Source organism: Hippocampus bargibanti, linkage group LG01 (genome assembly GCF_051943395.1).
Source record: "Hippocampus bargibanti isolate YZ-2025 linkage group LG01, ASM5194339v1, whole genome shotgun sequence".
NCBI lineage: Eukaryota > Metazoa > Chordata > Actinopteri > Syngnathiformes > Syngnathidae > Hippocampus > Hippocampus bargibanti.
In genome coordinates this window covers 10178245-10202768 of record NC_142734.1, presented here as the reverse complement: position 1 = coordinate 10202768, position 24524 = coordinate 10178245, and the positions used below count along the sequence as shown (strand labels likewise).

The following is a 24524-nucleotide window of genomic DNA, read 5'->3' as shown; positions in this document are numbered from 1 at the left end:
ATAGCTGACATTATCAGCGTTACAGAAAAAGCACACTGTCCAAATGTTTGCTCAAAAAAAGGAGAAAACGTTCCCACTCCTGTGATGCTTTTATTGAAAACTCAAAGCAAAATCAACATCTTAATTCTGTTTTCCTTTTATTTCCAATTTACATCAATAAGACGTGTAACAAAATAAAAACCAAATGGATCATAATAAAATTAATTTAAAAAATGTACACACCCTCACGCACACAGAGGTGTCCCACCCTGGTTGTTATTGAGCAACTTGGTTCAGCTTTGGTGTGTGTGGACTTCAGCAGAGGTCTTGAAGCATCCCCCCGGTCTCCACCTGTCTTACCCGACGGCACCCCTTTTGCAGGGTGGGGTGTGAGTGCGGTGCGACGCTAGTGGGAAATAGGGCTGGTGTCAAGGGCTTTCAGTACCGACTATTACAAAACTCATCGCACCTCCTGAAGAGAGAGCCATCAGAAACAAAGGCAGACGTTCGGTTTTGCCTGATAGTAAATGTGTTTGTGATCATCTCTCCATTTTCACTTTGTTTTTCAGCATGAGGTAGCTTCAAACCATCTAGATGATGACACAAAATGGCAAAATTGCTTAGGATTTGTCCAAAACAAATTTGCCATGAGAGCAGAGTAAAGCCTCCCTCCTATGATGGGCAGTGAAGGGGTACAGTACTTTGGAACATACACCCCCACATGTAACCTCACTTTTCAAAGTGTTGGTGTGCATAAAAACATGTATACACATAATGTGGAAATAAACATTTGAACCATTTGCTTATAAACACATACCTTTACAACAATATAACCAAGGCTTTATAATACACGGTCATGGTTTTGCTCCTGCTCACGATGGACAGGCGTGGAGTACCTGGATTTTCAGAATATTTTATTGGTCTACACGGATTCAAAATTCCATATTAGTGTGACAGGATGGAACGGGGAGGAAGGTGGAGTAGGACTGGGACAGAGGTTGTGGGGCTGTTCTGTAGTGGAAAGGGGCTTGTCGTACTTACAAAGTGAACCCCTCCAGTCCTACCTCATCTCTGCCCATTCAAATGAGACAATAAATAAGTGACATCAAGGCATGTTTCAGTTCTCCACATTTGCTCGGTCCCTCCTCCTCTGGACTCGTACCCGTCAACAGTGGGCCATGGGAAACATGACTGGATCTCAGGAAGCGGGTTGACAGACATGCAGTATGTACACTTATTGCCGATGCCCTTCAGTGCTAGCATCCAACTTGGAGAGCACTTCGTTGTCAGATCAATTTTCTTTTTAGAATTCCATTCTTCTTTACTGTGGAATCGTGTGTATTGTTTCATGGTTGAGTTTATTTCGTTCCTGTTATTCTGGGGGGAGAGGGAAGGGGCCACTGTGATATCCCACTTTACAAGAAGCAGACTGGGCCTACATCCACGCCAAACTCCTGATCCGCTCCTCCGATATCCATAGGAGCAATGTCCACGATGGGCAGACGGGAGGTTTTCTGTGTTTTGTACTCAAATACGGTTTTGCCCCACCGGCCTGTGTGCTTCTGTTGGCGGAAAAGAAAGAAATCCGTCAGTTTCTCTGTCACTCATTATTAATGGCATTATATTTTCTGTTATCTGCACTGACCTTGCAGCCATCCTCCAACACGCTATATGTGAAGCGGCTGTTGCCCTCTGCGCGGACCTCCACATCGTTGGAGCCCTGCAGCAGCAAAGCCTTCTTCAGGTTGCCTGTGGCCTGATCCATGTAGGCAATGCTATTCTTGCAATGGTAAGTGAGGTTCTGGGATGCCTCATTGGAAAGAAGCCTCAAGAAGGTCAGTTGAACGCTGGCGGTGTTAGCCGCGGGGCCATCCTGAGCGTAGTTGAACTGTAACCAAACCAGTCTTTTGATTAACTACTTTCTAGAAAAGCCTTAAATCGTCATCACCTCATAATGTATTTGGTTGAAGTGCACTCACGTGGAATCCACCATTCATTGTTTCTCCGAACCAGATGTGTTTGCGATCCTTGCTCTTGCTGGTCCACCAGGACTTCTTTGGTATATTGGCAATTGTTGGGTAGACGCAGGTCTCACCAGTCTCCATGTTGCAAAAGACCTTGATGGCATCAGCTGTGCTTCCGATGTTGGGGTCAACCCAGTAGTCACCTTGAGAGATAGAAGGTTGGGTAGTGGAATATTGTACAGAAATGCCACTGTAATTCCAGGTACACATGTCTAAGATGATATTGATCATGATAATTTGGGTGCCATCCCACTTCTTGTATGGTTCATTGGGAATCTGAATTATAAGAACCCTAACCCTTCATCCGATCTGTCAATCTTTGTTTTGGGTATTCTGTGACTTAACATTAAGGCCCAGAAAGGATCCCTGTGGCTCTCCAACATATAGTTGTGTATTTTTCTAAAATAGATGGAGACACAGACTGGAGCTTGAGTATTTACAAATTACACTTTAGCAATGCATGAGAACTGATGGTGTATCACTGAAATAGCTTTTGCTAACTTTCTGTATTTGTCAAATATTTATTCTACAACAGCAAATCACTTACCACTCTTCCACTCTGGGTGACACAGTTTGAGGTCTCTGCAAGAGCGAGCGGGGTTCTTCTGGGAGCCATCAGGGCTGCGCAGGTTCTCAATCTGGTTGTTGAGCGACTTGAGCGTGGAATCAACCTCAACATCGTGCTGTCTCAGGGAACTGGAAGCCTCATCAGCCCTCATATACCTCAGTGGATCGGGAGACTTCTCAGTCTGACCCAAACCAGCGAAGGCAGACATGTCAATGCCAGGGCCTGGGGGCCCAGGAAGACCAGGGGGTCCAGCGTTTCCAGGAGGACCCTAGTGAATTCAAAACAGCAAATGCTCAATGACCGAAAAACTACACAAACAGGAAATGAAACTGTGTTCTGTTTAACATACAGGTGGGCCACTTTCTCCAGAGCGTCCACGAGGTCCAGGTGGTCCGATGGGACCAGCTTGTCCGTTAGATCCATCTTTGCCAGCAAGTCCAGTTGGTCCAGGTGGTCCCTAAAAACAGTGTTTCGTTAAATGCAAAATTAGGTGTAAATGAATGTGAAATCTGAATGATTCCTGAACTTTGCTTAGCATTGAGTATAAAACTTTTGCTCAGTGATGAGGCACAAAAGGTTGATGAAGTATTAAACGTAACTTTCAGTTCCCCTCTATTCTCCTATCACCTCTAGACCACTTGCCTTATTATGCATGAAGATAATTTGTGTGGTAACATTTTCTTTCATTCCTCTTATCATAAACTGTGTTTATCTAATCTGCAAGAGATAATACAGAATATTCTGATGTAGCACGGGTGGTTCCCTCTGACTGTCAGCCTCTTCTCCTCACCCAGCATAATTAAAAAATGGCTCTGCCGCCCATCTTATCACATTGGTGGATAATTAAGGCCCTCACGCTTTGCCGTCCCCTTCTTTGCAAAGTAATTGGAGAATTGCACAGAGACTGACCCGTGACCTCCATTACTGTTAAATATTGTAGCACATGATGGAAAATATGCGTCATTTTTCTTCTTTTTGTTCACACCTTAGCCCCATTAGGTCCTGTCGGTCCCGAAGCCCCAGAATCTCCAGCGGGACCCTGTTTCAACAAATCCAAACAGGTTAGGCAACAAATAGAAGCCAAATCAAAGATGCCAAATTGCTGTGAGTTCCTTACAGGAGGTCCAGGCAGACCCTGCAGACCAGTGAATCCACGGTGACCTTTTTGTCCTCTCTCACCAGCCTCACCACTCTCTCCCTTATCTCCACGTGGTCCTTGAGGTCCCTGGATTACAAGATTGATGTGTCAAAATTAACCATTTCGGGTTACAGTCAAGTAAAATAATCAATTTCTTTCTGAGGTTGATTAGAATTTTGACACTCACAGCCATTCCTCGTGCACCGGCGAGTCCAGGAGGTCCTGCAGGTCCTTGTGTACCCTGAAGAGAGAGAGTGTTCTCATTTTCGTACGACACTTGGTGCATTTCTCATTTGTTTCTAAACAATTAATGTCCACACATTGGTCTTTTAGTAGTCTTGGTCTTTTTAGCTTACTCACAGACTCTCCTCTATCTCCCTGCTTGCCAAGAGGTCCGACAGGGCCAGGGGCACCAGGAGCACCAGGAGCTCCAGGGGCACCAGCAGGACCAGCATTACCTCGCTCTCCCTACAGGAAGAAAAAATTACTGACTTTGATGTTTGCATACGGGTTTTTTTTTCTCCAGTTGTTTTACTTTTGGTCTCTGATTGTGAGAACTTGTACTATTTTTCTCACCTTGATTCCAACTGCTCCATCTCTGCCAGGTGGTCCATCTGATCCAGGGGTACCCTGAAACACACACAGAAATATTGAATAAACCATGACTCTGCTCAATTCTGTATTAACTCTGGGCTTTTATCATATGGTTGCTATGTCTGTCTATGTATCCAAGTGTCACCTCTCTTCCAGTCTCTCCAGAAGGTCCAGTAAGTCCAGGGGGTCCTACAGGTCCAGGAGGTCCACGATCACCACCAGAACCCGGAGATCCTTGTTTACCAGGCTCACCCTTGACACAAAGCGGATATTAATTTATTTTGAATGGTTTTTTTTTAGTTGCCCCATCAGTTTTCCATAATCATGGTCGCTCTTTTCACACTATTCTGAAATTTTGTACCTGAGATACAAATACTGAGGGGAATTTTTTTTTATGTAATATTGCAAAGGTTACAAAATTGCAGTTGATTTGAATAATTTTGAGTGCAACCAAAGTGTAGCAGAATAATAGAAGAAGAGAAGAAATAGTTAACGGACGTACAGAAGGTCCAGGTAGACCAGGGAAGCCTCTCTCTCCACGCTGACCAGGCAAACCAACAATACCGCGAGATCCAGCCAAACCTTGAGGCCCAGAAGGTCCATCAGCACCCTACACAGACCAACAACAGAGGGTTCCATTGCAACTGTTCTACTAGCAGGAAGAAACAATCAGTCAGAAAGGGTGACATACAGGGGGTCCATCTTCACCAGGTTCTCCCTTTTCTCCTTGTGCACCAGCTGCTCCTCTTAGACCAGCATCTCCTTGTCTTCCTGGGGGTCCCGCATCACCACGAGCACCTTTTGGTCCATCTTTGCCAGCGGGACCAGCAGGTCCAACAGAACCAGGGTTACCCTTGATAGATTAAAAAAAACATTGGTCGATAGAAGTCAATAACAGAACCTTTGAGATCATTCTGAAATAAATATACTTACATTAGGGCCTGGAGACCCAACTCTACCAGCAGCACCAGGGAAACCAGTAGCACCCTGTCAAAGACAGACTGTGTTAAGCATCACCAAAACTGTGTAACTCAGCCATAATTTCTTTTTGACATCTTAGTAACTAAAGGTTCTTTGCAACAACGCGGATTTGTGAATGGTTGCCCACTTTTTCTACAAACTGATATGTGTCACAATTGAAGATCCCCACTTTATATGGGGCCATCTGAGTTTAAACAACCCTTTCACAGAGTTACAATGTCCCAAAGCTTGTTTTGATTAAAAAAGTATTAGAAAAGAAATTTATTCTGTGAATTCTGTCCCTGAACTTTTTTTTTTTAATTTCAGTTACTTACAGGAGCTCCCTGAGCGCCACGTGCTCCCTTAGGTCCAGAAACACCAGTTGGGCCCTGACAAAGGGAAAAACCAAACATAAGTTATTATACCCCATACATTTATATTTACCCGATCATTTTTAACTTGGAGCTATTTCAAAGTACCCACCACAGGTCCTGGTGCTCCCGATGGCCCTTGAGGTCCAGTAGTACCAGCCTCTCCTTTTTGTCCGCTCTCACCAAGCTCTCCCTTGACTCCAGGCTGACCATCTGCACCCTGGATGTGTCACACAATGCAGCCATGTTTCTGTAATTGCTGAAGATGACTTCAGACTAACATTCCATTAGGTCTAATGTACTTACAGGAGGTCCGGCAAAGCCAGCAGGCCCAGGAGGACCGCCCTCACCACGGTCACCCTACAAGAGTTTCGAAGAGACTCAATCAAGGCAAGCATTATTGGAGCAGATATGTACCAGGAGGCCATATTATGAAGCTCACTGGTAAAATCCAAACATATAAGATCAATGACAGTATGAATATATGAAGATGAGACATAATATGTGATCATGTCCTTTTGTGCGAGTTGTATGCTTACAGGAGCGCCACGAACGCCAGGAGCACCAGAGGGTCCCACGGGTCCATTCTCACCCTTGAATCGGTCGAAGAAAAACAGTTAAGCCAACCATAATTAATAACATAGAACTTGGATGGTACATCGCACAAAAGGGCTCATTACACGTGATTGTTCGTTTTGTAATCCAGAAGTAGCATTCTTAGTCTTACCTTTGCACCGTTGGGTCCAGCGGGGCCAGGAGGACCAATGGGACCAGTCAAACCCTGAGAAAGGAGGCAAGGGAGCAGAGTTATTGATGTTGATTAATGTTTATAACCAGGGATGAAAGACAAATTAATAAGCACAACATCATTATGGACTCACTCTAGAACCGTCCTTTCCGGGAGCTCCTTCCGGCCCCTTTGCTCCATTATCACCCTGTAGGAATACAAAAAGCATATTCATCATATATTTCATGATAGGATGAATAGGAGTGTCTGAACAAAAAGTAATCAGCCACGCACTCTATCTCCTTTGGCTCCTGGGATGCCGCCGGCACCTCTCTCTCCGGGCATTCCCTGCAGCCCTGGGGGTCCCTGGGGTCCTGCAGCTCCAGCTGGTCCAATAGCTCCCTAAATGAAGAGTATTTCACTTGTCAATCCATCTTTGCAACAATGATTGAAACAATGTGTAAAAAAGATTGCTCATCTGTCATTTAGTTTCTAAGTGAAGGCTGGGCATACTTTGATGGTTCTCACAAATAAATGTCAAAAACACAAGGTGAGGAGCTTGATGATGATGTGTTGGTGGTACAGAGAAGACAATTTATGTTGTATCGGAAATGAAAGTGTTGCAGTTTTTACTGACCTTGGGTCCATCACTTCCAGGTGTTCCGGGAAGTCCACGAGGTCCCTGCAGACCCTGAGGGCCAGCACCACCCCTCTCACCAGGGAAACCACGTTCACCCTGTTTGGAGACAGATGCACTGAATTAACATGAGCATTCTGGGATGAATGTAAAATGACAATATAAAAGTATGTAAATGTCAGGTAGCTTTGTTATTTAATGAGCTTGATATTGGTAGAGTACAGTAATAAATCTTTATGCAGCGCCACAGTAACATGAAACGTTTCCTCTTTATGTTATGTTCTGCATTTAAATAATAGATAAGGAGCTTACTCTGGGTCCAACAGTACCAGGAGCTCCACCTTCTCCTGGAACACCCTGTTGAGAGAAACCGAAAAGTTCATTCCTGTTTGAGGGATACTTTTAAAATGAATGCTCTGTAAAGTAGAACTAAAAGTAAGCATTACAAGAGAAATTCTTAATTGTCTGTTCAACTTCAGGCAGATGCAATATTGTTTAACGACACCACCACACTCCAGAAAAATTACATTTCATTCAAAAACGAAGTAGGAAAATGCCTGAATGAAAATGTATTCACCTGGTCTCCGGGTTTTCCAGCCTCTCCAGGGGAACCAGATGGACCAGGCAGACCCTGTTTGACAAAAAAGTAGACATTTTTTATATGCACTATTGTGTTTATGCATCTTTGCAAGTATGAATGCATTAACTGGCGAGTGGGGACTTTGAAATTAATCCTGGATTCACCTGTCTTTATCTTGTCTAACCCTGAACATGTTTTTTTTTTGGATCACACCGAGGTATTGCATCTTGTAAATGTTCAAGTGTGTTTCCCTGACAGCTCAACCTTCCATCTCTAGAATAATATATTCATTGTGTAGATTGTCAATATGATGATGGGGCTTGATCAAGAAACTAACCTGGAAGCCAGAAGGTCCAGGTTGACCTTGCTCTCCTCTCTCTCCAGCGGGCCCCTAAGATAATTGGAGTTAAAAACAAAACAAAAACAAACAAACACATCAAGTTAATTTTGGAAACGTCTAAATTCAATCTCATGACTGAAGTAAATTCCCGCCATGGCAGGTTCAAGTTTCACAATCTATTTTACTGATTGTATGGTGTTGCTGTTGTTGTTGCTGGTGCACAATCATAACTCGTGCTGTGCCACCAGGTGAATGAGCTAACCGTATGAAGTACTTGAGTATTTCAGGTAGAAAGGTGCAATAAAAGTGGCAGCCCATTTACCAGCATAGATCAGAGGCAATTGATAGAAATACATATACATATACTCTCATTTTCACTCTCTCTCTCTCTCTCTCTCTCTCTCTCTCTCTCTCTCTCTCTCTCTCTCTCTCTCTCTCTCTCTCTCTCTCTCTCTCTCTCTCTCTCTCTCTCTCTCTCTCTCTCTCTCTCTCTCTCTCTCTCTATATATATATATATATATATATATATATATATATATATATATATATATATATGTAGATTTTTATATTATATGCTTGTAAACATGTTTTTTTTAAGTTTGTGTTTGAAGACATTAAAACATACCGTTAATGCTATAATTATACATGCCCAGAGAGTCCTTAAATAGGATAGTTCTGTACAGCTGATCACTTATTGCGAGGGTAGTCTGAAGGGTAACATCCATGCTGGAAATTGATTTTTTGTCAAAGTCTTGATAATATGTGATCTAGTCCGGCAAATCTGTACAAAACTGATCACTTACTGCAGGGCCAGGTGGTCCAGCAGATCCAGTCTCACCATCTTTTCCAGGCAAGCCCTGTTCAGAGAGAAAGATGTTAGTTAGAATATTGGCAAAAGAAGATAATATATCCACCAATGGATGTTAAGTGGAAGTAGTGTACTGTACATTATTAACGATGAAAGAGCACTTACTCTCAGACCAGTGCGACCTAAAAGACCTTTCTCTCCAGGCTTTCCGGGCTCACCCTGTTGAACATGACTCAGTCAGCTATAAAAAACTTTCAAGTAACTGTGATATTCAAATTTCTTTCTGACAAGCTTACATTGGCTCCTTTTGGTCCAGGGAATCCCATCACTCCTGGCTGTCCACGAGCACCCTGAGGACCAGGAGGGCCCGGGCGACCGTCCTCACCTGGAGCACCCTATCACCCATCAATTAAACAAATTAACACTGAGAGATTTTACTGGAAATATTAAGAAGGAACTTGATCCATACTGACACGTCAGTATGGATCGTCATGATAGTAGTTGAATCAACTAGAATACTGTTGTTTGTTGAATTTGTTGTTTGTCTTGCTTTCCAAAAGCTTTCAAATATGATTAAGATTACTATACAGTTTTGCATAATAAATATAGTGGCTAGACCATTGTTTTTATTTTAGAATTCCTCAAAGCAAAATTCAACTTGATATCTTCAATAGTACTCACAGAAGGTCCGACTTTGCCCTGAGGACCAGTATCTCCAGGACGTCCAGTTAGACCCTGTAAAAGGCAAATATTTATTCAGACCATTTCAGTTGCAAAACTACTGGGTGCTTCTGCTTTCCTGATTTCGACTGCTATGAGGCAGAACTCACCCTCGCTCCAGGAAGACCAGACTCTCCTGTGCGTCCAGGATCCCCAGTAGCACCTTTAGGCCCAGCGGCACCAGGAACCCCACGGTCACCTGGGGCACCCTGAAAAGCGTGAAAAGTCAAAAAAGTCAAAAGTCACTTCAGCTCTCATAAACCAGTCAACCAGTGCAGTCAAACAAAAGACCCACCTTAGCGCCAGCAAGACCATCTTGACCTGGGAAACCACGGTTGCCAGGAGCTCCCTGTCAGGATTATCATCCAAAAAAACCTCATCAGAATCACAACATCACTACATTTATTTGTTATTTGTCTTTTTTTTATTCTAGCCATGTCATTAAATAGAGTGAATCCGTACTCGTTCTCCAGGAGGTCCAAGTGGCCCAGCAGCTCCGGGTTCTCCTCTTGCACCTCGCTTTCCTTCCTCACCAGATGGCCCGGGTGGACCTAGGGGACCAGCGGGGCCCTGGAAATGTCAGGGTATGTTAGTATGTGAATTCATGCGAAATGATGTTTCAATATTTATTTGAATAGAACTCCAACATCACTCACAAGCTCTCCCTTGGGTCCAGATTCACCTTTAAATCCAGGAAGACCAGGGTCACCCTAAACCAGACATGACAAGGAAGAAGATGAGTATTTGTCAACAACTTTCAAAACTTTACAGATCACTCTCTAAGTCTCAAGTGACTCACAGACTGTCCTTTGGGTCCTAGGGGGCCTGTTGCGCCCTGTGGTCCCGGGGGTCCGCGAGGGCCAGGGAAGCCAGGGGCACCAGCAATGCCAGGACCACCCTTCAAAGTAACAAAAACAACAACAACAACAAAGCACAAGTCAAAATTGAGACAATCACACATTGTATAGAATGTTATCAAAATGAGGAGAGTGGATTTACAGCAGATCCTTTGGCTCCAGGAATTCCATCAGTGCCAGGATTTCCCTGTTTCAGGACAAAATGTCACAATCAGATCTTGAGGACAGTTTAGAGGTAATTACTGCTACAGGTGAAAATAACAAACCGATGCTCCGGCGGGTCCTGGAGATCCCGGTGTACCAGCCTCACCACGGGGACCCTGTTGGCCTTCTGCTCCACGGGCTCCAGTAGGACCAGCTTCACCCTGGCAGGACACGATTTGCACTTCCACAGTAAGACCAAGCTATGTCTGTGTGTGTGTGTTTTTTTAAACATCAAATCCACTGGAGGTCTGTCCACACCTTGGCTCCTGGGGATCCTGGGAAACCGGGAGCTCCAGCAGGACCAACAGGCCCCTGGAGACAGAAGGGGAGCCTCAACATTAGTGTTGTCTAATCAGTATTAGAAGTGCTTGAAATAAGAAGTGAGTTCAATCTAGTTAAATAATATTGACATGTAACTTACAGGTGGACCAGCAGGACCGGGCAAGCCATCGTTTCCACGGGCACCCTATGGAGTTGTTATACGAAAGTCAAGGAGCAGAAAACACAGGATGCTTGAATGGAGCAAAGCAGAGATTCAAACTCACAGCAGCTCCAGCAGCACCGGTTCGTCCCCTCTCACCAGGCAGACCACGTGGGCCCTGAGATGACAGAAAACCGAGTTGACTTGCACAGTATTTGCGGACACAAAGAAAGCAAAATACCATGAATGAGAGTCTAGTACAGCAAGCACTTACCATGGGTCCAGGGGCACCATTCTCTCCAGAAGCACCAGCCTCTCCCTGTTTAAAACACATAAGATGGCATACGATTTCAAAAAACTACTAAAAAAGGAGAATGCAAGCACTAAAAGAGGAATTCTTTGGCATGCACTGTGGTCACCTTTGCTCCTGCAGCACCGTTCTCTCCTTTAGCTCCATCCAGACCGGGGTGACCCTACAGAGGACAGTGACAAGACTGCTCAGACCTCAGTGAGCTGTAGCATATAATGTTATCATGCCCCTTTTTTAGTGAAGATATTTCAAAGGTCAAGCAGTGATCGGAATTTACTCTGTGTCCTTTGATTCCAGGAAGGCCAGGAGTTCCGGGGAATCCACGAGCTCCCTGAAGTGAACACACAAGGAAAGAAGAAATGGAAATCAGATATCTCTCCAGTTTCCTCACGTCTTCACCAAGTAATTTAAAAGAATCCCCAACCTGAGGTCCAGCAGGTCCGCGCTCACCAGCTTTGCCAGGTTTGCCAGCCTCACCCTGCAGTAAAACAAGTACAGTCAAGTCTCGTTATATCGATATCGGTTATATCGATAGTCCCGGTTATATCGATACTATTTCTATGCACGCACGGAGAAAATTACATGCAAACAAGGTCGGATATATCGATAGTCCCGGTTATATCGATATTTTTTCGGACTCCCTTGAATATCGATATAACGAGACTTTACTGTAGTTGAAGGCGTACCATTGAACAGCAGCAAATACTAACTGAAGCTTAATGATCCTTGACTTTGTGGTTGAATGATAAGAATGGACAATACAATAAGAATGTTCGATCAAATTAATATTTTTTTGGGTTCTTTGTGTCATGTTGTGTCCCGGAAATGACTTTTGTCTTAAACATATTTGAAGTGAACATATTCTTACATCACTTCCTGGTTTTCCAGAAGGTCCAGGTGGTCCACGGGGTCCCATTGCTCCCTATTTTGAAGCAAATAGCCAGTTAGAGTATTCTGTAAATCCAACTTTGGAGTGTATTCTTGGGAATGATGCAAAATTTTTGCACGCGCTGCTCTTGCATTGTTCTTCAGCCAAACTATTGACAATGAAAATAAATTGACGCAAAGTTCTAAACACAAAATGCTGAAAATTAAGAGAGAATATTGATACTTACAGCTGGACCGGACTCCCCAGCCTCACCAGGGGCACCCTGGAAACCTTGTGGCCCCTACATGAACAATTACACCAACGGACTGTGTTATACTTAATAGGGAGTAATAATATTGTATGGATTTTTATTCTTCTATGCTATGCATTGAATTCAATGATAAATGCACTTACAGGGGCTCCACTTGGTCCAGGAGGACCACGAGGACCCATTGGACCCTGCAGGAGAAACACACAGCGGTAAAAATTATTATTCATAAAAATGAATTATTCAGTATTAATGAATTTACACAGCAATTTGTTCAAAGGACTTCTTCTACAGTTTACAATTAAATGAATTGTGGATCGCTAAAATGGTAAAAAAAAAACATTTAGTTAATTTAGGAATGGAATTTGAAATGATAGTAGATAGTTCATGGGAAAAAATTGACACACGGATACGAGTCTGTATATGAAGAACCTTTGACCGCAAGAGGGCAGCATATTAAACGTTTCATTCAGCATGTCAAGTTCCAACTGATTATTTCCTGTATGCCACACTACAGAGAAACACTACACGTACCATTGGTCCTTGCATCACTCCCATTTGAGCACCTCCGGCCTTCTCATCAAAGCCTGTGGCCATCTGTGCAGCAAAGTTCTGAAAAACACAGAAACATAGCACATTTATTTCACATCAAATCTACATTGAACCTGACTTTATTCCCAGAAACATTTGCCTGCCCCAAGAAAACCAAAAGCACCTCTTGAAAAGACACAGTTTCTTGCCTTATGGGAAGAAATCATGGGGTTGACGCATTAAAAAAATTGAGTGAAGATATGGGTATGCATGGATCAATGACTCACCCCTCCAAGTCCAGGGGGTCCAGGTGGCCCAGGTGGGCCAGACGGTCCAGGGTTTCCAGGAGTCCCAGGCTCACCATCTCTTCCGCGAGGTCCAGCATTTCCCTTAGAGAAAGAAGGGCAACAGTGGCCTTCAATCACAGGTTACTGGAAGAAGTTATTTGAATTTTAAATCGTGGATTTAGGAAAAGAGAATGGTATACATCCGGCATGCTTCAAAAATGATTGACAAAGCTATTTTTCCCCCAAAAACTGTAAACTGAACAATATTACATTTAAATTATGTTTGGTAAGCATTTAATTTCAGGGGTTGAATTGCGCGATGTCTTCAATTAAAAATCTATTTGGTTTTGGTTTTGGTTATGAAAGCAACAATAATATATCTTGTCAAAATATGCCTACGGCCTTTATTTTAAGAGGTTGAAGGTGGAACATTACCTATCTGTGGTAGATCAATAATTTTATGATCATGAACAATCATACTAATGATTTTTTGTTTGTGTGTTGTCTCCTACCTTGTCACCCTTTGCACCAGCTGGTCCGCGTAATCCCTGGTCACCTGGTGGGCCCTGCCAGAGCAAAAGTGTTCAACTCAGCATTCCAAACATGGCTGACATTGCTCAGGGCACCAAGAAACAACTATCAGCCTACACAGCATCCAAAAATGGTGAGATTTACCATTGGGCCTGATGGTCCTCTTGGTCCTACAACCTGCAGGACGAAAAATGGAATATATTAGTCATTAATGGTAAGCAGTTTATTTTATTTTTTAAATAAAAAAACAACATGGTGAAGGTTTGATTGTCCATGTCAAGTTTAGCTGAAAACATCACCTCCGCTCGACCTTAGCTTCAACTGACTTTGTTCACCTGACGCTTGTGGGTTTCTGTGTGTGAATGTGTGTGTGTGTTTGTGTGTGCATGCGCAACCTGGCTAGGAAGTTGCTGAGAGGATCTAAGAGGATTTGAAGGGGTTCACTGTGTCCCAGGAATGTCTGCTTTTGCTCATTTATAGAAAGTCTAACAAGACACCCGTGTTGATAACACTTAATGATCATAAGCCTCTTTCAGGGAGATCGTTTAACACGCCACGAATGAAGACTAAGAGACAAAAGAAAAATAAAGATAGAATCGTGAGGCATAAATCGAGGTCATTTCTAAATTTTGAAGGGGTTCAGGACCTGTTGTTTGCAACAATTGGTCTTTCATGTGCTATTATCTAGTGGACGGGGTTCATAGAGTGCCGGATTTACTTACATCTGCAATATCGCCTGGTTCTCCTTTCTGACCCTGGTTGATAGTAGAGAATTTTAGTGGAAAGCTTTATATTGAAACAGAATTTGTTGTCATAGTAAAAGAATGTTCGTATCGCCTCACCCTTCCACCGATCCTCTCTATCGTCGATGAATGGGTGACGGGAAAGAAAGAACAACACATATAAAATAAAAATTCAAGACATTTTATGGATGGATTTGAATGTTGACATTTAGGAGAGGAGAAGTGATAAAACACATGTCCATGCTAAAACCCACAGGCCAACAAACCCATCTTGGTTAGTGACATAAAGAGGGAGCTGAAACAGAAGCAGGCATTCCATGATGATGATGATGATGATGTCATATTTAAGACAAAAGCAGCTAAAAGAAATCACAATCTTGACGCAAAGAATTCCTCTAGGAGAGCAATTTATTTTCGATGAAAGATACCCATAGATGGCTTCACTCCATCCGAAACTGTTTGCTAAGACCAACGCATTTGGAGCGTTCACTCTTGGTCAGGTTCTATTCGATCCTCAGCAGAATCTCTCACGGTTTTGTTGTGATTTGATACAAATATAAACGGATGGCGTTGGCATCCCACTTGGGCATCCATGCACTGTGAAAGATGTCTGTTCTGATCATAATCAAGCAAACTGTTTAAGCCGGGTGTCTCAAACTCTGATCCTCGAGAGCCGCTGTCCTACATGTTTTCCAAGTCTCCCTGTTGCAATGCACTTGAGGCCCTGTTGCAACAGGGAGACTTGGAAATCTCATCTCAGACGGCGGCCCTCGAGGACCGGAGTTTGAGACCCCTGGTTTAAGCACAGTGAAAACTAGTGGTTCAGAGATGATGTGAGAAGTGATCATGCAGCCATTTTTGATCATGCAGCATTGCCCATTCGATCGTGTTAGCCCGGGTGAGACAAGCGAACAGAGTAATTTATTTATGGCTATGTGAATAAATAAATTACAACCAATGTGGGCACTGCCATCGGCGGGGCACATGGGGCAGCACTCTCCAGGTGGGATGATAGGGTTGGCACATTCCTTCATCTCCTCGCAGATTATCTCATCACACAGAACTGTTCCGCTGTCACACACACAGATTCGACACGGCTCTGGCTTCCACACATCCTTATCATTATACAGCTGGCCGTCCTGGAAGCAGCCACCTGCTTCCTCTGTTGTGACCAGCGGGGAGAGGCAAATGGAGGGTGGGGGATAGGGGGGGGGGGGGGTCAATGGGATAAACCCAAATAAAGTTATCAAAAGTTTAGGAATTGTTGATGTTGTTTCGAAATTGTTTGAGTAAAGGAGGGGTTGTGGGGTTGAGGGGGTGAGGAGGGGGCAGCGTTAGGCTAAGATGGAGGGTTTGTGGTTTGTAAGTCACAGAAGTGGACAATGTAGAAAGAGAGAAGAAAGTCTAACCATTACAAGCAAAAGAACACATTTAAATGCACATTTAAATTTAAATTTGTTTTTCTACTTTCATTCCTTTCATCACTTTGCTGCTGTGAAATGTAAATTTCTCCACTGTGAGACGAATAAAGGCATATCCAATCCAAAAACTGTAAAACAATCAACAGAGATTCAATAGTGTGTCTAAATGATCTGGGTGTTGGTTGGACGTTGGTTACTTCACTGATGTTTTTATGCTTTTAAACAGTGACTGACCCACAAACATACACATTTGAAATATACCTCACTTACACAAGCTCATGGATATCCTATAAGTCGTTGCATCCAAGCTGAAGTACACTACTTCCCATTTTTTACTTTACTGACTATACAGTGCTGCATGTGTATGGCCTCTACTGCTCCCATGAATGAATCTCTCTTTCAGGAACACTGTGGCCAATTGGCAAGCTGCTGCCTTAAGTAAACAGAATAATTCTCCATCTGGACCACATAGTGGCATCAAGCAACATAACAAACACACCAGTAGCTGAAGAACGCTCAATTTATTTGTCTGCCCCACTGCAAACTGCTGCTATTTGTTTTTTTTCACCAGCATTGGAAGTGCTGATAGTCTGCATGAACTTCACAGCTAAAAGTCAGAAGGCAGAAAAATGCATCTTGCTATCAATTGGTTCCTTTGTCTGACGGTCTCCCGCTGTGGAGCGACTCAGTTAATATTCGCCATTGACTTCCTGCTACCCTTTGAGCCTGCTAGACTGAGGTCAAACATCGCCTGACCCTTTCACTTCACATTATGACAACAATGAGTTTTCTCTCCAATTATATTCAGACCTCTTCCATCCTTGCTGTGTCTTTTCAATCAAATGGCCAGTTGTTCCCTTCTGGGGAAAAAAAACCCAGACTGCCATATCACCTATTGCCAATGCCAAATATGCAGAAAGTCAAAGTCAACCCTTGCCAGTTTCAGTCAGCAGCCACAACAGGTCGTGCTTCAATTTTTAGGGGAGGTGTACAATAGGTGTACATTTTATTAGCTGTTGTCTACAGTATTTGCATGGCTATGTCAGTTCTCTGATTTAAGTCTTGAGCTTTTGGGGGAAAAAACTCTCGACAGTCTGTGCCAGGAGAGGACAAACGAGCACTTGCTCACCTGCTACAGAAAAAAAACACTGATGAGCATCTTCCTCCTTGGCTAAAATATAAATAAAGAATAAACTTTGCGGACCTTAACAGTTGTTCTCCGGAAGAAATGTTGATCATCATATATATTTTTTTATCGACAAAAACTGAATTTCAAAGAAAAAAAAAGCAAATCTGATACTTACGGTCTACTTGTTCCTGACATCTGACCACAACCAGCAAAACAAGTTGGGATGCTACAACTAGCAGAACAGTCCTTGAATCCACAAAGCCAAACATGTCTAAATGTGAGACATGCAATAGCTCGGGTGAGAAGTGATGGGATGGAGGAGACCTTCAGTCACTTCTGCGTTCAACGTGTGTTCCCAGAGACCGAAGGCACCATGCAGTCAAACCCTCCAAAGACTAAGTGGAATCCAACGCGGGGCCCCAGCTGGCACTCTGCACCCACCGCGTCAGGGCAAGCACCGCAGTTTTATGTCCACTGTGTCTTGTATGGATCTTCGTATATTCCAAAATGCCAGTCCTTCCCCCTGACCCCCTGTCGAGCTGAAACCTGAACCTCATATCCCTCCCTCAATTCAGCACCATGTACTCTTCCAAGGATTTTTTTTTTTTTTTTGCTCGAGCCTTCCTTCTTCCTCTGGCCCATTTGGGCTGGCCAGGAGATGCACCTTCACTTTCTTCAGGAAAGCGGAATTTGTGTTTAGGCTCTGAGTGATATCAACTCAATGGGCGACGGGCTTCGCATTTTAAGATTATCTTTCAGTGTTATTCATATTTTACATTGTCGCTTGGCAAAGCCAGGCCTCTGATTTGACATTTCGGACTATAGTTTCAACAGATATTATTTGAATTTCTATACAATTTACTTCGCTCTGTGAAACTGACCACTTTTGGAGTTTTTTCCTTTCCATCACAGCGACTTCTTGAAATCCATTTATTTGGAATGCATTGGCATTCGAACTGAAACCAAACGGAAATGTCATTGCAAACGTGTTAATATTGATTAAATATTGTGTCAAATATGCTTGAAACTGCAGAGGAACAGTTTCTGAAGGAATCAGAAGGCTCTGCCGATCTCGTCTGTGGATTATGGATTAAACTGTGATAATTAAATACATTTTCTGTCTTCAACTGGTCAATGGACCGTGCAATGTGTTCTCAGTATCATCCACCTTTCTGGGATGTTGCTGTGTTTGTACAGAGGCAATTAACAGGAAGTTGTGATGACCAGTAAGACATTCTGTGAGAAACTCAATTATGCGGCGGTTGCTTTCAATCTTTTGAGTACATTTAGTACATTCATTCTTTCATTAGTTGACTGATTTCAACTGTCGCTTTAAGGAATCGATTGTGTGCACTTGCAAGAATTTGGATTATCACCGTGTCACATATACTGTTAAAACAACACCTTTACGCCACCGTCGGCTTTTGTGAAGATGAGCGGTGATGAAACATCTTGGTGATCTTTATCGAGAAGAGCTCTGTTGGGTTGGGCCAGCTGAGGAAGCTTGAAAGCAGGTCTTTGTCAGGCAGAGGGCCACTGTAATTCCAGGGTTGTGACCTTCTGGCGAGCCACCGTCATTCCACATGGAGCAAGGAAAGATTTAGACCGGCCATCTTCATGCCACTGAATCACTTTTACAGTGTAGCCTTTTTTCCAGGTTTCAAATTGATAACATCAAACAAAAGTGGTTTAAATCAATTTATGTTCCAATCACAAACAACGATAATGAGGTGTACACCGGAAATATTTCAGTAATTGACACCATCCCAGAAAAATTAGTTACCATGGCACTCTCCCACAGTGAAGGATAGGACTTTGAAATAGTCACACCATGAGCTGCGTCTTTAAAAAAAATCTGTTTGAATTTCAGTGCACATCATTGTAGACTAAGATTTAAATGTTTAGCACAGAGTTAATTTTGCAAAAATGAAGAAAAAGGACATCTATTTATTGTCGTGCTGCCCAGTTTTAGGGCTCAGAATGAATTACAGCCACAGTGATAAATATTGATCACACACAACCAAAAGAGTAAGCATGATATTAATGCACCATGAACATTTTTGTTAATTGACTTTCTCCACATCCCCTTTTCTGTGGTACTCGGGCTATAAACTGCCTTCTGCCATCCCCCAGCATGCACAATAGACCTCTGTGTGCACGGCGGCCCACGGAATGCTGCGAGATGGCAAGGCGGTGGGATAGCTGCATGGTGAGGATGGGGGGTGGGTGAGGAAGGCTGTGGATGAAGGGTGGGGGGGTGTCTAGGTTGGAGGTGGGGAAGAGAGGGCAGCGGTGGTTGGAGGGTGGATGGGTATGTGGCGGACGGGGGTGGGGAGGGTTATCCTCATTACTGTACTACTGCACACGGGTTCCAGGGGTCTACAGGGTGTCGAGGTTTCAGCATTGTGGCCACAGAGGATTGAGGTGCTGTGGATGGGTGCTACCAGTTTATGTTGCTGGATCATGTCAAACCCAGCTTTTTTGGAGAGACAAATAGAAGTTCTACTTTAAACAGAACAACTGAAAGTACAGATATTTTTTTCACTAATTTCATTTTTCTCAGAAATATGAAATACAATGCTGAAAGTAGTTGTGGACGTGTGAATTACTGAGGGACTTTTTTACTTGGTGATATGTGTTATCTGTGTCCCCCGGATTGGTCAGGAGACTCCCGATTTTGACCACATTACAGTACTCTCTTTATAAAGCAATAATTGATACAATACAGACAGTTAATTTGTAAGGTGAAACTAAATACATTTTTGTACTAATTTAATGTACAGTATAGATAAACAATGAAAACATTTTCTACTTTCATTTCTTTCATAACTTTGCTGCTGAGAAATGTAAATTTCTCCGCCGCTAGACTAATAAAGGCAAATCCAATCCAATCCAATCCAATCCAATTTTTGTGTTTTATTTACTTCTAATTGACACTTTTTATTATTATACTAATTACTAATTTGTACTTTTTTTAAATTTATATTATATTATATTATATTATATTATATTATATTATATTATATTATATTATATTATATTATATTATATTATTCATATAAAATCTCCCTATTTATGATTTCTGAAACTTAACATATATGCCTTTAGTATAAAATGGTTATCTACTTGAATAAAATATTTTTCCTGCAGAGGACTACAAGATGTAAATTAGCTGTAGCACATTTAGGCATATGCAACATCATGTTTTGGGATTTGGCCTGCATGTAAGGCTTTTTAGCCTTTTTAGATGGATCCATGGTCTGTCTTGGTGAGTTGGTGGGCTGATCATTCAATGTGGTGCACCCATTGGCAATCTTTCTTGGTTGGTATTTAGGTGCTGCTCCAACAGGAAGGACGATGCCTGTGTATTGTTATGCTTTCTGTCAGTCCACTTTAGTCCTGGCCGTTGTTTCTTTCCAATGTTCTTTACACTTTGTTTTAGCAGGTTTTTTTTTTTTTTTTTGACGACGATACTAGTGCAGCGTGTTCTACCGGAAACAAATTCCTTGTGTGTTCTACATACTTGGCAATAAAGATGATTCTGATTCTGATTCTGATTGTGCTTCTGGTTCCTTTAACCCACGACCCTGATGAGGACAAGTGCATTGGAAAATGAATGGATGGGCGTTCCAGGAGTACTGAAGTTGCTGATTTTATGTTCTCTGTTTTTACTGTGATGAGTTGGCCTGGGCCAATTGTTACAAATGGGTTTCCCGTTATGGCACGGCCATATGGAGGTGCGTCAACAGAAAATTTTCAGTGGTGGGGCAGTGCATGGGTGCTTGTGTCATTGTTTATCATACAATCCACAGCCAGTTTTTCATGAAAAAAAGTCAAACCTAACCAGAACAATACCCATCACCCTCCTAATCAAGCAGAAACAACATTTTGTGGACCTTAATTTGAATTATATTTTATTTACATTACCTTTTTTGTGCACTGTCTCATAGTCTAATTGTGTCCAATGTATTGATTTGGTAGTGAACAGCCAATCAAAGTGAAAACGTGCCGTGTTGATGGTGAAATTAGAAGGAAAACACATAAATAACGTGAAAGACTACTATTTGATAATAGTTGATACAAATTCCCAGCAGACAAATCAGCCCATTTCCAACGGAGCTTGGGCGACATCTTGTGCATTTTCTGGGACGCTACATTGGAGTCCTGACGGCTCGAATTGATACGGGAGGACTTCTTTAATCGATTACAAAAATGTATGCTTTCCTCTTCAGAACTATTCGAATCATATTCATAACTGGATGAGTAACAAGAAAGCATCTTCTCCGAATCTGAAGCCATTGTTTTGATTCTAGAGCAAAGCAAGACGTCCTAGCGTGATGTCACAAACAAGGGGGCGGGACTCCATCATGCCATCTCCGAGGGCATTTTGAAGTAGTTTTGGGACACTGTAACTCTTTTATTGGTGTTTTGCATTTAACTAAAAATATCAGCCTGCGTGTTTTGCGTATTTTAGATGCTATAAAAAGTTTTTTCTGATGTCAGTTAGGAAACAAAAAAATGGATTGGTTGTCCTTTTATCAATGGAAGATTTGTTGAAATCATATCTAAAAAGACAAATGACACAAAAAGCTCTTCATACCTCAGAATTCTAAGCATTTCTTTTTACTTAGAGTTGTGCCTGGCTGTGTTATTAACACATTCATCACCAGACGTGCAAAAATGTGTCCACTCCAGGGCCAGGGTTTGTCATTGTCACTCAAATTCCAGGACCCACAGAATGTTGAGATTTTGGGCTACATAAACATTCAATGCAACGTAAGAAACCTTAGACCAGGGGTCGGGAACCTATGACTGGATTTTTACCAAACACGAGGAACGGAAAACCATCCATGTTAACGGTGAGTACTATCACAAAGTTATTTTAAATAATACATTCTGATATTTTGTTGAAAAGTGGCCGCGCGCGTGCGCGTGTGTGTGTGTGTGCGCACGCGCACACTGCACGCGAGCGTTTGTATGTGCGCGCGCGTGCGTGTGGCTCTCGCTGAAAAACATTTCTAAATACTTTACTTTTATGGCTCTCTTAGTCAAAAAGGTTCCCGACCCCTGCCTTAGACTCTCTTCTTTCATCAGGAAAAAAAATCCTAAATTAGATCGTTCTGGAGTTATATAAGCTTGAAATGAGGGCGGCAATCCGAAATGCAATGCAATACATACATATTGGTTTATATAGCGTTTTAACAACAACTGAGCCTGGAACAAAGCGCTAACTTGGAAAAAAGGGAAATGCTGCCCCTCTCCTGTGTCCTCTGGTGTGCCTCAAGGTTCTGTCCTGGGGCCACTTCTCTTTATTATCTACCTACTTCCTCTTGGCAATATTTTCCGTAAGTTTGGCATTCACTTTCACTGCTTCGCGGATGACACCCAACTCTACCTCTCCAGCAAACCCGACGCCACTCTTTCACCTTCATCCCTCTCACTTTGCCTCACAGAAATTAAATCCTGGCTTTCCCATAACTTTCTCAAGCTTAACAGTGACAAAACCGAACTTCTCCTTGTCGGTACCAAATCCACCCTCCACAAACCATACTAAATAATAAAGGCAAATCCAATCCAATCCAATCCAAAACTAACAGTTTCTCTCTCACCATTGACAGTTCAACCGTGTCCCCCTCCCCTCAGGTCAAGAGCCTGGGTGTCATCCTCGATAGCTCACTATCTTTTCAGTCTCATATAAATAACATAACTCGGTCTTCTTATTTCCACCTCCGTAATATTAACCGTCTCCGTCCCTCGCTCACCCCTCACACCACTGCTATCCTTATCCACAGTCTCGTCACCTCCCGCATCGATTATTGCAACGCACTTCTCTTCGGTATCAATCAGAAATTTCTCCATAAACTCCGACTCGTCCAAAATTCTTCAGCCCGGATCATCACTAGAACCCCCTCCTTTCACCACATCACCCCTGTCCTCCAGCAATTCCACTGGCTACCTGTTAAACATCGTATCGAATTTAAAATACTTCTGTTTACATTCAAAGCCATCCATAACCTTTCCCCTCCCTATCTTTCTGACCTGCTTCAAATCTCTGTTCCCTCTCGGTCCCTCAGATCTTCATCCTCCCTTCACCTCTATGTGCCCTCTGCCCGTCTCACCACGATGGGATGCAGAGCTTTCAGCCGCTCTGCTCCCAAACTCTCGAATTCTCTTCCACCCAACATCCGCAATCCCTCCCTATTTTCAAGGCTCACCTCAAAACCCACTTGTTTAAAATTGCTTTCAATTTATAGTTCTATCTGCTATTTTATTATGTATCATTTTACTTATGGTTTTATTGTTATGTGCTTTGTTTTATTGTTTTTATTGTAAAGTGTCCTTGGGTGTTTTGAAAGGCGCTTGAAATAAAATGTATTATTATTATTATTATAAGGTTCCCAAATGCAGTTTATAGTGTGACAGTGAATGTTATCCAATACATGTTATATTGGGATAACAAACCCGATACTTTAGCCAAATGCCCAACTTTGGCTGCGGCCATGAACGCAAGTCTTCACCCAGTCCTCACTTCATTGCGCCTGAATCAAAGCCTCGGGCCCGGTATGCTCCTTTTCCTGTGTGAGGTGTAGGGGGAAGAGGTTAAGTTTGTGCAGTCCTGGTGAGTGTAGCGAGGGGGGCTTTCTCACACAAGATGCAGGATGAAGGGACAAAGGTAGTATTCACTGGCCCAGGAATGGAAAACATTTTCACCTGAAAAACCAGCCGATGCGGTACGCAGAGGCTACTGGGAGACACTCGCCACAGGTCCAAAAAGCCTCATTAGGTCCTGTGCATTAAGGCAAATTGAATCACTCGTCACCACATGACATAATCTTGTGGAATTCTAATTGCAGTGAGCATTGTCAACTTTAACAAGTTAGGCAATGATGATGATAGTACTAAGGATTATTGTTGAGGTTTGTGGTATAATGCAGGGAAATTTAATTCAAAATTTCCGGTTCTTCTTTTCCTCTTTTTTTCCATGAACTCATTCACTGCCAGACTTGCATAAAGGTGTCCACTCCAGTGCCAGAGTTTTTGCCACCGGAGTTCCAAATTCCAGGACATACAGAATATTGAGTTTTAGGACTATATAAATATTCAATGCAGCTTGAAATGAGGGCGGCAGTCCAAAATACAATGCAATACATACTTGTTGGTTTATATAGCGCATTAATAACAGCTGCAGCTGAAAAAAGCGCGAAAAAAGGGAAATGCTGCCCCCTTGTGGAAGGCAAAAACATTGCCGGAGGTCTGACCAGTGCTTTATCTGCAATCCCTGCAAGAAAAACCAAAAACAAACAAATTCGGGAGTGCCGCTACTTGCATTTCAATTCCTGAATACATTCGGGAATGGCAGTGAATGAGTTGTTTTTTTCTATTTTATTTGCAAAAAGTCCATGAAACATGCCTTTTAATTTCTAGCATACATTTTTTGACCAATGTGTTGTAGCTAAGTATTTTCGTGATGTATTTAGCATAAACTTTGTCTCCTTCATTGAGCTATC

The 24524-nt window shown here is 42.6% G+C and overlaps 1 protein-coding gene across 2 annotated transcripts; it reads right to left on the bottom strand.

The window, feature by feature from the left end:
* Nucleotides 1-77: 77 nt before the first annotated feature.
* col2a1a (collagen, type II, alpha 1a) lies at nt 78-17466 on the bottom strand. Of its 2 annotated transcripts, XM_088995161.1 has the most exons (54): nt 17192-17466; nt 15422-15628; nt 14566-14582; nt 14446-14478; nt 13868-13900; nt 13705-13758; nt 13193-13294; nt 12909-12986; nt 12521-12565; nt 12354-12407; nt 12107-12160; nt 11663-11716; nt 11516-11569; nt 11348-11401; nt 11203-11247; nt 11053-11106; nt 10929-10973; nt 10766-10819; nt 10570-10668; nt 10446-10490; nt 10246-10344; nt 10103-10156; nt 9909-10016; nt 9742-9795; nt 9557-9655; nt 9408-9461; nt 9023-9121; nt 8892-8945; nt 8722-8775; nt 7916-7969; nt 7576-7629; nt 7311-7355; nt 6999-7097; nt 6656-6763; nt 6516-6569; nt 6362-6415; nt 6174-6227; nt 5941-5994; nt 5747-5854; nt 5599-5652; nt 5237-5290; nt 4995-5156; nt 4806-4913; nt 4449-4556; nt 4286-4339; nt 4070-4177; nt 3897-3950; nt 3689-3796; nt 3557-3610; nt 2921-3028; nt 2551-2839; nt 1959-2146; nt 1625-1867; nt 78-1541 (listed from the first exon to the last, which is right to left on the bottom strand). In XM_088995161.1, the coding sequence occupies exons 1-54, from the start codon at nt 17283-17285 to the stop codon at nt 1395-1397; spliced, it is 4473 nt and encodes a 1490-aa protein (XP_088851287.1). In that variant the 5' UTR covers nt 17286-17466; the 3' UTR covers nt 78-1394. The 2 variants fall into 2 exon arrangements, with proteins under 2 accessions (XP_088851287.1, XP_088851297.1); XM_088995171.1 differs by lacking the exon at nt 15422-15628.
* Between the last annotated feature and the right edge of the window lie 7058 nt (nt 17467-24524).